Source organism: Oncorhynchus kisutch, linkage group LG4, assembly GCF_002021735.2.
Source record: "Oncorhynchus kisutch isolate 150728-3 linkage group LG4, Okis_V2, whole genome shotgun sequence".
Lineage (NCBI taxonomy): Eukaryota > Metazoa > Chordata > Actinopteri > Salmoniformes > Salmonidae > Oncorhynchus > Oncorhynchus kisutch.
Window position 1 is genome coordinate 55,357,986 of NC_034177.2, and position 14,292 is coordinate 55,372,277.

General features: G+C 43.4%; 1 protein-coding gene across 1 annotated transcript; it reads left to right on the plus strand.

The window, feature by feature from the left end:
• Positions 1-3,480: 3,480 nt before the first annotated feature.
• Positions 3,481-14,290, plus strand: LOC109889704 (eukaryotic translation initiation factor 3 subunit L). Its single transcript, XM_020481328.2, has 15 exons — positions 3,481-3,921; positions 4,286-4,328; positions 4,523-4,733; positions 4,826-4,905; positions 5,168-5,229; positions 5,414-5,483; positions 5,592-5,665; positions 5,852-6,023; positions 6,297-6,451; positions 10,336-10,506; positions 12,267-12,400; positions 12,755-12,928; positions 13,125-13,314; positions 13,452-13,532; positions 13,749-14,290. The coding sequence occupies exons 1-15, from the start codon at positions 3,892-3,894 to the stop codon at positions 13,821-13,823; spliced, it is 1,722 nt and encodes a 573-aa protein (XP_020336917.1). The 5' UTR covers positions 3,481-3,891; the 3' UTR covers positions 13,824-14,290.
• The last annotated feature ends 2 nt before the right edge of the window (positions 14,291-14,292 follow it).

Here is a 14,292-nt window from a genome sequence, read left to right on the forward strand (position 1 = left end):
AACCCCGGATAACCCTCCGGTAGTAGTTGGCAAACCCTAAGAACCGATGCACCTCCTTTACCGTGGTTGGAGTCGGCCAATTACGCACGGTTGCAATGTGCAATGTGGTCATCCTCCATCACCAACCCCGATGTGGAAATGCGATACCCAAGGAAGGAGACAGCCTGTTGGAAGAACGAGCATTTCTCAGCCTTGACGTACAGGTCTTGCTCCAACAGTCGCCCAAGTACCCTGCGCACCAGAGACACATGCGCGGCACGTGTAGCGGAATAGACCAGAATATCATCGATGTAAACCACCACACCCTGACCGTGCAGGTCCCTGAGAATCTCATCCACAAAAGATTGGAAGACTGCTGGAGCATTCTTCAACCCGTACGGCATGACGAGGTACTCATAATGGCCAGATATGGTACTAAACGCTGTCTTCCACTCATCTCCCTTCCGGATACGCACCAGGTTATATGCACTCCTGAGATCCTGTTTTGTGAAAAACCGTGCTCCGTGAAATGACTCAATCGCCGTGGCAATGAGAGGTAGCGGGTAACTATACCCCACCATGATGGAATTTAGATCTCTATAGTCAATGCACGGACGCAGACCTCCCTCCCTCTTCTTCACAAAAAAGAAACTCGAGGAGGCAGGTGAGATGGAGGGCCGAATGAACCCCTGCCCCAGAGATTCCGATATCTAGGTCTCCATAGCCACCGTCTCCTCCTGTGACAGGGGATACATGTGACTGCTGGGAAGTGCAGCGCCTACCAGGAGATTTATCGCACAATCCCCTCGTCGATGAGGTGGTAATTGGGTCGCCTTCTTTTTACAGAAGGCGATAGCCAAATCGGCATATTCTGAGGGAATGTGCACTTGGTCTGGACTCTCCACCGTTGTAGCACCGATGGAAACTCCTACACACCTGCCTGAGCACTCCTCCGACCACCCCTGTAGAGCCCTCTGTTGCCACGAAATCCTGGGGTTGTGACGGGCCAACCAGGGGATCCCCAACACCACCGGAAACGCAGGAGAATCAATGAGGAAGAGACTAATTCTCTCCTCATGACCTTCCTGCGTAACCATACCCAGTGGAGCCGTGACCTCCCTGACTAGCCCTGACCCTAATGGTCGGCTATCTAAGGCGTGCACTGGGAAGGGTTTGTCAAGCTGAACAAGGGGAATCCCTAACCTGTTCAATAAAATTCCCCGCCGCGCCTGAATCTACTAGCGCCTTATGCCGGGAAAGAGGGGAAATTCAGGAAAAACAATCCATACATACATGTGACCAACAGGGCGCTCTGGGTGAGCCTGGTGCCGACTCACCTGACGTGTCCGGGCAGTGCTCGGCCTGGCGTCTCGACTCCCGGGGGGACCCCCTCAGCACCGGTCAGCAGTGTGCCCTCTGCGACCACAGCTGGCACAGGAAAGGCCCCCCCTCCGGTCGCCCTCGCTGCAGCACCTCCTAGCTCCATGGGTGTTGGAATGGTGGAGCTGGGGGATGGAACTGACAGAGCCGGATCTGGACGTCCGCGGGTCGCCAGCAAGTTGTCCAACCGAATGGACATGTCGATCACCTGGTCCAAGGACAGGATGGTGTCTCTACAGGCCAGCTCCCTACGGACGTCCTCACGTAAACTACACCTATAGTGATCGATCAAGGCCCTGTCGTTCCATCCCGCGCCAGCGGCCAAGATTTTTGGGGCTGACTCTCGGGCTTCCGTCCGCGTCGCTGTGCTCGTTTCTCCAACTCCTATAACCTTCCTCGCACTGCTCCAGCGAATCCCAGGCGGGCTCCGGCACTCTCCCTGGGATGACCGCCCACCTGTCTATTTCCTCCCAAGTAGTATAGTCCATACTTCGCTGCTCCTGCCTGTCACCATGCCGCTTGGTCCTGTTGTGGTGGGTGATTCTGTTACGGGATTTTTCCAGTGAAGGAGAGGAGGACCAAAATGCAGCGTGGTTATTTCGATACATGTTTAATAAAAGATAAACACAAACAATACAAAAACAATAAACGTAACGTGAAAACCTAAACAGCCTATTCTGGTGCAAACAAACACTGAGACAGGAACAATCACCCACAAACCCCAACACCAAACAGGCTACCTAAATATGGTTCCCAATCAGAGACAATGACTAACACCTGCCTCTGATTGAGAACCATATCAGGTCAAACACAGAAACAGACAAACTAGACACACAACATAGAATGCCCACTCAGATCACACCCTGACCAAACAAAACATAGAAACATACAAAGCAAACTAAGGTTAGGGTGTGACAGCTATACCTAAGAGTTCACGGAGGAGGAGGAAAGCAGTCCCATGGGGGAGTGTGGTGAGGAGTAGGAACAGGGCATTTAGAGTATTGAAAAGTATGCATAACTTCCAACATCTGATTCAGTATAAGCAGGCCCAGGCCCTAGTGAAGAGAACTACTGCATTGCTTGCTGTTTGGGGTTTTAGGCTGGGTTTCTGTACAGCACTTTGAGATATCAGCTGATGTACGAAGGGCTATATAAATAAATTTGATTTGATTTGAACTATCCGTCAGGCCAAGAGGTCATGTTGGCGACGGTTTTGTGATACAATTGTAAGGGCGACACCCGTGGGAGATCCTTTATCCAGTATGAGATCCTTTATCCAGTATGTAAGGGAGTTTAGTCCAACGGTAGCTAATTCCTGTAAATCCACAATGGCTACTCCCGCCTCCAGTAGTTGATCTAGAGGTGTTGTAGAGACTACAGAAAGATAGGGAGGGTGTTGATCCATTTGATTTGTTTAATATATCTCTGGATAATGTGTATCAGGATTTTGTGGCCATTTACAGATGGTTCAAAAGATCCAATGACAGGACGTACTGGGTCAGCATTTGTAGTGGAGAAATGTGGGCTGGCAGTCAGGAAATGTATTACAGATCATCTATCTGTATATAAGGCGCAGCTTTACTGTTTGCCTTGCAGTGGGTGGAGGAAGTCAAGCCAGACAGAGTAGGTAGTTATTTGCTCTGATTAATGTGCAGTGTTGATTAGTCTGCAGTCTTTTAGCTCATGTAGCAGACAACACCTGCTTTATGAGGTACTACAAACCCATTGCAGGATTAGACAGATGAGTATACAGATAAGATTTACTTGGGTCCCAGCCATGTGGGAGTGGAGGGCAACGAGGCAGTTAATGTACTGGCTAAACGAGCACTTAGTAGTGGGGATGTTGATGTTGTACAGGAAAGCATCCTACAGGAAAGTGTGATTATTGCCAGGAAACAGACTGTGGAGCATGTATTGCTACAGTGTGGGCAGTGTCATAGGGAAGCGAGAGGCTGAGATCTAATATGAGGAAGAAGGGATACAGGAAATTAATTTGAAGAGTATATTGAGTAGAACTTTATTAGATATCGTCTCAAATACTTTGTTATCAGATCGGATTTTCTCCCTGTCTCTGGCCCACACTCCAGTACAGTAGGTGGCGTTAATGCACCATAACATTGAATGCCAACCGCCGATAAAACTCACCTAGCACTGACGCTTCGAACACACAAACAGTGTCTTTTGGTTCACCAGATTTACATTCGTTTCAAATGAAACGCTGCGTTTGCCTTGCAGCATTGCGTTGCAGTGCATTCGGTGTGGTGCATACGAAGGATTTATCGAACGTATGCGTCAAACTGTATGCGTTGATGGCTTGACAGAAATAGCAGCAGAAGGTGAAATTTTGTTAAATACATATCCAGATGACGCTGCATTACTATATGCTACAAACTGTTGGTGTGTTCGAAGCGTGACTGTCTACTATTTGCTCGAGCTACAAATCGATTTCCGGTTCCTTTCCAGCGCGGTTTTGTTAAGCACACATTTCTATATAGCAGCTGTTTTGTATGAGATTGAACATATCATAAGATCATGTCCTACCCAACCGATGAAACCGAAGAAGTACGTAGCTAGCTAACTGCTTATTTTCTTTTCTTATAGTTTATCTTGGGATCATAGTGCGGTCCGACACATTGGAACGTAAACGCTAGATAGGTAACGTTAGCGATACATAGATAGCTAAGTTAGCTAGCTAGGCAGTTGATTTTATAACGTTTTATTCGGATACTCACGTACTTTTGCCTTTCATTTGCGAAGTAGTGTTTATGAATTAACGTTACATAACTAACGTTAGCTTGCTATTTTAGATTAGACACCGGCTTCACCAATTAAGATTTGTACTGTTGATGACTGATTGCTAGCTAAAGAGGAAGGCCACAATACGTCATGTTGATCATCATTTACATACTTCTCCATCTCTCCACAGTATGACCCTTATTCCTACACAAATGACGATTATCTCCATACTGGTGAGTGTGTAGTTTCATCTAGATATTTGTCACAGTTAATTGTACCAAATAGTAGACACCATAAAAATATAATCACGTCAATGATTATATTTCTATGGTAGACATTTCCTGCACACTATCCCACCATTACCACTTCAGTGCAAAACTATTCCTCAAGAATGCAAGTACCTCACCCATCCTCAATCTTCTTGCAGGTGACCCTAAAGCCGACCTGGCCTACGAGCGCCAATATGAGCAGCAGACCTATCATGTCATCCCCGAGGTGATCAAAAACTTCCTTCAGTACTTCCACAAGACTATCTCGGACCTCATCGACCAGAAGGTGTACGAGCTGCAGGCCAACCGTGTGTCGAGCGAGAGCATCGAGCAGAAGATTTATGAAATCCAAGATGTCTACGAGAACAGGTACTCTCACACACTCTTTTCTGTAGTTATATCTTAACATGAAGCTCAAGTGTTTTAATGTTTTCATCTTACACATTCTCCTCTCTCCCCAGCTGGAACAAACTGACTGACCGCTTCTTCAAGACGTCTCCTTGGCCAGAGGCTGAGGCCATCGCTTCCCTTGTCGGAAACGGTGAGTGTGTCTGTGTACTGTGAGTGAATGAATTACTTTATTTGTTGTTTTTGCAACGGTGGGCAGAGGAACATGGACGTGGTAGGAGTTTAAACTGTAAACAGGATATCTAGTGTTTTTCTTTTAGCCCTTTGCTTGTAGAGTGGCAACTATGTGGTTCACAAACTAGTTTGCCTCCTCTGTTCTTGTTGTTGCTCTTCTCAATTTTTTTATATAATGAAGTGGGAAGAAAGCAGGTAATCTTGTATTGTTAATAATTCAGATGCCGTGTTCCTGATCCTGTATAAGGAGTTGTACTACAGACACATCTACGCCAAAGTCAGCGTGAGTATCTATCCATCCTGCCACAGAACTATTGTTTAACCCCTATCGGCTTTAAAATGAAAATCTGACATCACCTGTCCTGGATGGATTCAAGCCAATGGAGTCATAATGCACAGATGATAATAATGTCAGTACAGTGGAGTTTTTACTTAAATAATGCCATTTTGTATTTTTTGACCATCAGGGAGGACCCACTCTCGACCAAAGATTTGAGTCTTACTACAATTACTGCAACCTCTTCAACTACATTCTAAGTAAGTCTGAGCACTAAATATTTGTTGCCTTAATATATTTTCATATGTATGTTGCCTTTGGACTTTTTCAATGTCTCATTAAGCAGGTATATATTTTGTTGTATACAGATGCAGATGGACCTGCCCCTCTGGAGCTGCCCAACCAGTGGCTCTGGGACATTATTGATGAGTTCATTTATCAGGTAAATGAACATAGTTTGGTATGCCACTTGTGCATTTTTGTTTTTCATTTTCAAAATGTAATTATCAGACCAAATGTATTCTTCATACTATATGGCATTCATTTGATACCCCTCTGTCTTCAAGGTGCTATGGCACGTGGACTATATTAGAATAAGAAACAAGTTCCTTCTTGTTCCCCTAACCAGTTCCAGTCATTCAGCCAGTATCGCTGCAAGACAGCCAAGAAGTCTGAGGAGGAGATTGAGTTCCTTAGGAACAACCCCAAGATCTGGAACGTCCATAGTGTTCTGAACGTACTCCACTCGCTGGTGGACAAAAGCAACATCAACCGCCAGCTGGAGGTCTATACCAGTGGAGGTAAAGAAAGAAGCTACAGCTGTAGATGCATTGGATCTGTATTCATATGTTGCATATCGTTATAACGATATGTAATTTGTTGTGAAATATTGTTATAACGATATATTTTGTGTCAATATATTGTTAAATCGTTACTACAATATCATTAATACAGACAGAGCATTATCTTACACCACAGATTACCTTCAGATTCTTGTCAGTGATCACTGAATGGTTGAGGAAGTGCATGGTTAATTTGCGACAGCTCTTAAAAGGTTGCGTGTTGTGTTGCAGGCGATCCAGAGAGTGTGGCTGGGGAGTATGGCCGTCACTCCCTGTATAAGATGCTGGGATACTTCAGCCTGGTGGGGCTGCTGAGGCTGCACTCTCTGTTGGGGGACTACTACCAGGCCATCAAAGTCCTGGAGAACATCGAGCTCAACAAGAAGGTACACTTGCCACTGTAGTAGGACTGTCTGCATTTACAGTACTGCTGAATAGAGGTTGACCGATTCTGATTTTTGAACACCGATTCCAATTAGGACCAAAAAAAGCAGATACTGATTAATCGGACAATTTTTATATATATATATTTGTGTGTGTGTGTGTGTGTGTGTGTATATACAGTAGGGCAAAAAAGTATTTAGTCAGCCACCAATTGTGCAAGTTCTCCCAAAGATGAGAGGCCTGTAATTTTCATCATAGGTACACTTCAACTATGACAGACTCTAGAAAATCACATTGTAGGATTTTTAATGAATTTATTTGCAAATTATGGTGGAAAATAAACTTTTGTTATTGACCAAATACTTATCTCAATACTTTGTTATATACCCTTTTTTGGCAATGACAGAGGTCAAATGTTTTCTGTAAGTCTTCACAAGGTTTTCACATACTGTTGCTGGTATTTTGGCCCATTCCTCCATGCAGATCTCCTCTAGAGCAGTGATGTTTTGGGGCTGTTGCTGGGTAACACAGACTTTCAACCCTCCAAAGATTTTCTATGGGGTTGAGATCTGGAGACTGGCTAGGCCACTCCAGGACCTTGAAATGCTTCTTACGAAGCCATTCCTTCGTTGCCCGATCGGTGTGTTTGGGATCATTTTCATGCTGAAAGACCCAGCCCCATCTTCAATGCCCTTGCTGATGGAAGGAGGTTTTCACTCAATCTCACGATACATGTCCCCATTCATTCTTTCCTTTACACGGGTCAGTCGTCCTGGTCCCTTTGCAGAAAAACAGCCCCAAAGCATGATGTTTCCACCCACATGCTTCACAGTAGGTATGGTGTTCTTTGGATGCAACTCAGCATTCTTTGTCCTTCAAACACGACGAGTTGAGTTTTTACCAAAAAGTTATATTTTGGTTTCATCTGACCATATGACATTCTCCCAATTTTCTTCTGGATCATCCAAATGCTTTCTAGCAAACTTCAGACGGGCCTGGACATGTACTGGCTTAAGCAGGGGGACACGTCTGGCACTGCAAGATTTGAGTCCCTGGCGGCGTAGTGTGTTACTGATTTTAGTCTTTGTTACTTTGGTCCCAGCTCTCTGCAGGTCATTCACTAGGTCCCCCCGTGTGGTTCTGGGATTTTTGCTCACCGTTCTTGTGATCATTTTGTCCCCACGGGGTGAGATCTTGCGTGGAGCCCCAGATCGAGGGAGATTATCAGTGGTCTTGTATGTCTTCCATTTCCTAATAATTGCTCCCACAGTTGATTTCTTCAAACCAAGCTGCTTACCTATTGCAGATTCAGTCTTCCCAGCCTGGTGCAGGTCTACAATTTTGTTTCTGGTATCCTTTGACAGCTCTTTGGTCTTGGCCATAGTGGAGTTTGCAGTGTGACTGTTTGAGGATGTGGACAGGTGTCTTTTATACTGATAACAAGTTCAAACAGGTGCCATTAATACAGGTAACGAGTGGAGGACAGAGGAGCCTCTGAAAATTACAGGCCTCATCTTTTTAAGTGGGAGAACTTGCACAATTGGTGGCTGACTAAATCTTTTTTTGCCCCACTGTATAGTGTGTGTGTATATATTTGCCTGTGTGTGATGTATGTATGTATGTATATATACAGTGCCTTGCGAAAGTATTCGGCCCCCTTGAACTTTGCGACCTTTTGCCACATTTCAGGCTTCAAACATAAAGATATAAAACTGTATTTTTTTGTGAAGAATCAACAACAAGTGGGACACAATCATGAAGTGGAACGACATTTATTGGATATTTCAAACTTTTTTAACAAATCAAAAACTGAAAAATTGGGCGTGCAAAATTATTCAGCCCCCTTAAGTTAATACTTTGTAGCGCCACCTTTTGCTGCGATTACAGCTGTAAGTCGCTTGGGGTATGTCTCTATCAGTTTTGCACATCGAGAGACTGAATTTTTTTCCCATTCCTCCTTGCAAAACAGCTCGAGCTCAGTGAGGTTGGTTGGAGAGCATTTGAACAGCAGTTTTCAGTTCTTTCCACAGATTCTCGATTGGATTCAGGTCTGGACTTTGACTTGGCCATTCTAACACCTGGATATGTTTATTTTTGAACCATTCCATTGTAGATTTTGCTTTATGTTTTGGATCATTGTCTTGTTGGAAGACAAATCTCCGTCCCAGTCTCAGGTCTTTTGCAGACTCCATCAGGTTTTCATCCAGAATGGTCCTATTTGGCTCCATCCATCTTCCCATCAATTTTAACCATCTTCCCTGTCCCTGCTGAAGAAAAGCAGGCCCAAACCATGATGCTGCCACCACCATGTTTGACAGTGGGGATGGTGTGTTCAGGGTGTTGCTTTTACGCCAAACATAACGTTTTGCATTGTTGCCAAAAAGTTCAATTTTGGTTTCATCTGACCAGAGCACCTTCTTCCACATGTTTGGTGTGTCTCCCAGGTGGCTTGTGGCAAACTTTAAACAACACTTTTTATGGATATCTTTAAGAAATGGCTTTCTTCTTGCCACTCTTCCATAAAGGCCAGATTTGTGCAATATACTTGTTATCCTATGGACAGAGTCTCCCACCTCAGCTGTAGATCTCTGCAGTTCATCCAGAGTGATCATGGGCCTCTTGGCTGCATCTCTGATCAGTCTTCTCCTTGTATGAGCTGAACGTTTAGAGGGACGGCCAGGTCTTGGTAGATTTGCAGTGGTCTGATACTCCTTCCATTTCAATATTATCGCTTGCACAGTGCTCCTTGGGATGTTTAAAGCTTGGGAAATCTTTTTGTATCCAAATCCGGCTTTAAACTTCTTCACAACAGTATCTCGGACCTGCCTGGTGTGTTCCTTGTTCTTCATGATGCTCTCTGCGCTTTTAACGGACCTCTGAGACTATCACAGTGCAGGTGCATTTATACGGAGACTTGATTACACACAGGTGGATTGTATTTATCATCATTAGTCATTTAGGTCAACATTGGATCATTCAGAGATCCTCACTGAACTTCTGGAGAGAGTTTGCTGCACTGAAAGTAAAGGGGCTGAATAATTTTGCACGTCCAATTTTTCAGTTTTTGATTTGTTAAAAAAGTTTGAAATATCCAATAAATGTCGTTCCACTTCATGATTGTGTCCCACTTGTTGTTGATTCTTCACAAAAAAATACAGTTTTATATCTTTATGTTTGAAGCCTGAAATGTGGCAAAAGGTCGCAAAGTTCAAGGGGGCCGAATACTTTCGCAAGGCACTATATATATATATATATATATATATATATATATATATATATATATATATATATATATATATATATATAATTTCTTTTAAATATGCAGGTTAAAAAAATCTACTTCTGTGTATTGATTTTAGGAAAGGCTTTTGGTTTATTTGTGCAACGATTGTGCTTTTTTCGCGAACGTGCTATTTGTTAAATCATCCCCCATTTTGCGAAGTAGGCTGTGATTCGATGATAAATTAACATGCACCGCATTGATTATATGCAACACAGGACAAGCTTATTAACCTAGTAATATCATCAACCATGTGTAGTTATCTAGTGATTTATGTGAAGATAAGTTTAATACTAGCTAGCAACTTACCATGGCTCCTTGCTGCACTCATGTAACAGGTGGTCGTCCTGCCACGCAGTTTCCTCATGGAATGCAATGTAATCGCCAAAAATGATAACTTGATATCGGCCCGATTAATCTGTCGACCTCTGCTGCTTAAGACTTGTATCTATCTCTACATCTATGCCCAAATGTCCACTGATATTTACAGACCTACAAATTAAGCAGTGTGCCTTTTTAACTGTTGAGACCCCTCTTATCTATATGTGTACTCCATTTAACGCTCAAACCCAGTCACCATCCTTTTATATTTCATCTCTCTTACAGAGTATGTACTCTCGTGTGCCCGAGTGCCAGATCACCACCTACTACTACGTGGGCTTTGCCTACCTGATGATGAGGAGGTACCAGGACGCCATCCGTGTATTCGCAAACATTCTCCTCTACATCCAGAGGACCAGGAACATGTTCCAGAGGTCCACCTACAAATATGAGATGGTCAGTGGCCAGTGTTTCCCCTATATGCATTTAGTAGCGGCGCAACGCCTCTTAAATCGTGGCCGTCGAATCCCAAAAAACTATGTAATTATTAAAAATCCAAAAATAAATTGTAATGATAAAACGTTTTCAGTGGGAACTTAAATGACTAATACCACATATAAAGTATGTAGGAAAGATAATGGTGTAATATATTTTTAATAAGATAATCACCTAAATAAAAACTAGACAGTCACGGGGAACCTAAAATGTAAGAAATTTCATGGCATGGGCCCCCGTTGTTTTTGTTATAGTGAGTTACTCAGATGGCATAAAAAAATAATATGTAATATGCAATATAAGCATAAGCAATGGCAAAATGTGTAGAATTGCAGGAACTTAGCTTTAAAGCAGTTAAACATTGTCTGTGGTCAAGAGGAAGGGCCACCGCTGCTGGAAAAAAATTATAGGGGAAACGATGTTCCCTCTAAGCTTCGTGTGCAACACCTTCAGGACTGCAGCGCAGAAGAAATGCCAGCCAGCGCAGAGATGTTAACTGCACATTTGTTGATATTTTTTGTTAGTTAGCGAGTTATTAGCCAAGTAGTTTTTTTCCAATGATTGCTTCCAACAAGAGCACAAAACCTGTACAGCTTTCTTTTTGTTTTAAATGGGCAGTGTTTAATTTTGAGACAGGCTTAAATATGTAGCCCCCCCCCCCCAAAAAAACTATTTTAAAATATCTGATTCTCTGTATAATAATAGTGTTTTGTGCATTATATACAATGCAATTTCCAGTCACCTATTAGACCCATGGTGTTAACAGACCATTTTACATTTTCCAAGTGAATTAAGCATTCAATCAAGTTCAAGCCCAACTTTTTTTTTTTAATGTCCATGGAATAAAGTTTTTTTTCCTACTATTTAAATGGTCCAAACAGTAACATTTTGTATTATGTTTGTAAACTGTAAATGACTAAAACTAGATATAAATGATGTAGAAATGGTAATAATGGATATACAGTACCAGTCAAGTTGACACATCTACTCATTTAAGGGTTTTTCTTTATTTTTACTATTTTCTACATTGTAGAATAATAATACATTTAGCAGTATAGATTTTATGTTTGAGCAAAATTTAAGAGAATTAGCCATTGTAAAATGCATAGAATTGCAGGAAATGTACTAAAATGCAATAATTTCTCTACACTGCCAACATAGGGAGTCTGTAAAATGTTAGCTGAAATTCAGGCACGCCGATGGGCCGTCCGCGCCCCCTGCAACGCCCACCACCTAAGCCCCCTTTTTTTATCCAGAAAAAACCCTGTAATAGGCCTACATCGAACACCATAGGCTGCTGTAGACTCACAGAAATCAATATATATTTTAATATGAACATTTTATGGGATGCATTTGATCCATTGCTTTTACTGGTATGTCACTCTGATAGGCCTAATGAGCTCAAATAGCCTCAGTAGCTTACTTGGCCACTGTCTAAAACTGCAACCTGAAGTGGATATGGTCTAAACGCATGCAGGAAGTTGCACAGAATGCTCACAAAGTTCAAGTTTCCCCTCACAAGAGTTTACATTTGCTTAGTGCCCCCCTAAATTTGGGGGAACATTGGGCAGTGGGCCTAACCTGCAATAACTATGATAGCTTGATTACTGATTGACATCTCCCGCTTAGAGCTGGGTCATGTTCATAAGGGCACATAATGGAAGTTTTAAAATGATCACGACCCTGGTGATCGGTTGAGTCACTTCTTCCTGCTCCTCCAGATCAACAAGCAGAACGAGCAGATGCACGGGCTGCTGGCCATCGCCCTGACCATGTACCCCATGCGCATCGACGAGAGCATCCACACCCAGCTCAGGGAGAAGTATGGAGACAAGATGCTTCGCATGCAGAAGGGGTGAGCGAGAGAGAAAGACACTCGGGACAATCATAGGCCCAATCCCAAATCAACCCTTAGAGATCTGACAGGATTTGATTGGTCTAAGTCAGTGGTTCCTAAACGTGCACTAGTGTGCCTTGAGGAACTCGCAGGTGTGCAGCAAAACTTTTTACAGCCATGGGTGTGCCACGGTTAAAAGAAAGGTTGGGAACCACAGGTCTAAGCAATTTGGTGAATCTTCCACCATGCTTATCAGAGGGCAAGGTAGAGCTATTACAATATTGCTTACTCCTGTAAGGGTCTAGGGTTTGAATTTGGCCATAGTTGGTGTTTGAGACCTGACTGACATGACTGTGCCCCCCCCCCCCCCAGAGACCTGCAGGTGTTTGAGGAGCTCTTCAGCTTCGCCTGTCCCAAGTTCCTGTCCCCGGTGGTGCCCAACTACGACAACGTGCATCCTAACTACCACAAGGAGCCCTTCCAGCAGCAGCTCAAGGTGTTCGCTGAGGAGGTGCAGCAACAGGCCCAGCTCTCCACCATCCGCAGGTAATGCGCTATCTTTGTGAGAGTCGGATGCGCTGCTACACTCAATGTCCTCAAAGAGGAATTTGTATTGGAAATTCAAGTTCAGCACCTCCTTGTTTCTAAATGTTTCTCCCTACTGAACACGACCCAGCTCTCTAACATGCTTCCTTGGTTCCCTCCCTCTAAACTCTCCCTGCTCCATCTCTCTCCTGTCCAGTTTCCTGAAGCTCTACACCACCATGCCCGTGGCCAAGCTGGCAGGCTTCCTGGACATGACGGAGCAGGAATTCCGCATCCAGCTGCTGGTCTTCAAACACAAGATGAAGAACCTGGTATGGACCAGTGGTATCTCTGCCTTGGACGGAGAGTTTCAGTCCGCCTCGGAGGTCGACTTCTACATCGACAAGGTGTGTGCACTGTGTGTGTGAGACAGTGCTTTACTCACGTCATTTTAGAGAATGTTTAATGAAGTAACTATTGAATTAACTCTTTGGAAATAATGTATTGAACTAACCTGTATTCCCTGTCTGTTATGTGCCTGCAGGACATGATCCACATCGCAGACACCAAGGTGGCCCGCCGCTATGGAGACTTCTTCATCAGACAGATCCACAAGTTTGAGGAGGTGAGAAATGCTACATTTTCAAATGACTTTAGGGCTGTATTTCCATGTAGCAACAGTCCTTGTTTTCCTGTTACTTTGCAGACATTTGCTTCTGTATTTCATTTTTTTTAAATTAACCTTCCCTATCAGAGAATAGAAAAGTTAATCTCCTTCATGCTATTGGATTTGGTTTAACCTAAGATACGTTTCTGCTTCTGTGTGTTCTTCGCCATGCAGTTGAACAGAACGCTGAAGAAGATGGCTATGAGTGGAGCCAGCACCACTGCCACCACAACCACCCGAGCCACATGAGTCGGAACTCTGAATTCCAGTGTGTGGCCTACCTGGATCCACCAAGAATGCTTTTTCTATGTAATTTGAAAACAAAAGATGAAGTGGTGTCCTGCTGGTGTTTTGTTCAGGTGCACATGTAGTCATCGTGGTCATTTTTATTAATGAACAGGTTGTCCTGTGATTTTAGTTCCTTTTACAAATAGTACAGTAGTTGATGATAAATCAGAACCACTAGATGGCAACATTTAGCTTCCAATGTCCAATGTATACATTACTCTTTATTGTAAAAGTTACAGAACTTGAGTTTTTTTATGTTATTAGGTGAACTGAGATTAATGTAATAACAAATGACAACTATAAAATGTCATCCAATATCATGAGCTGTGTATTGAAATTGTCAGCCTTCATGTATTTCCATTTGCATTCGGTGAAGGGTCAGGGAGGTACTCCGATCCACACTTGTGGAGAATAAACTAATGTCTGTGGG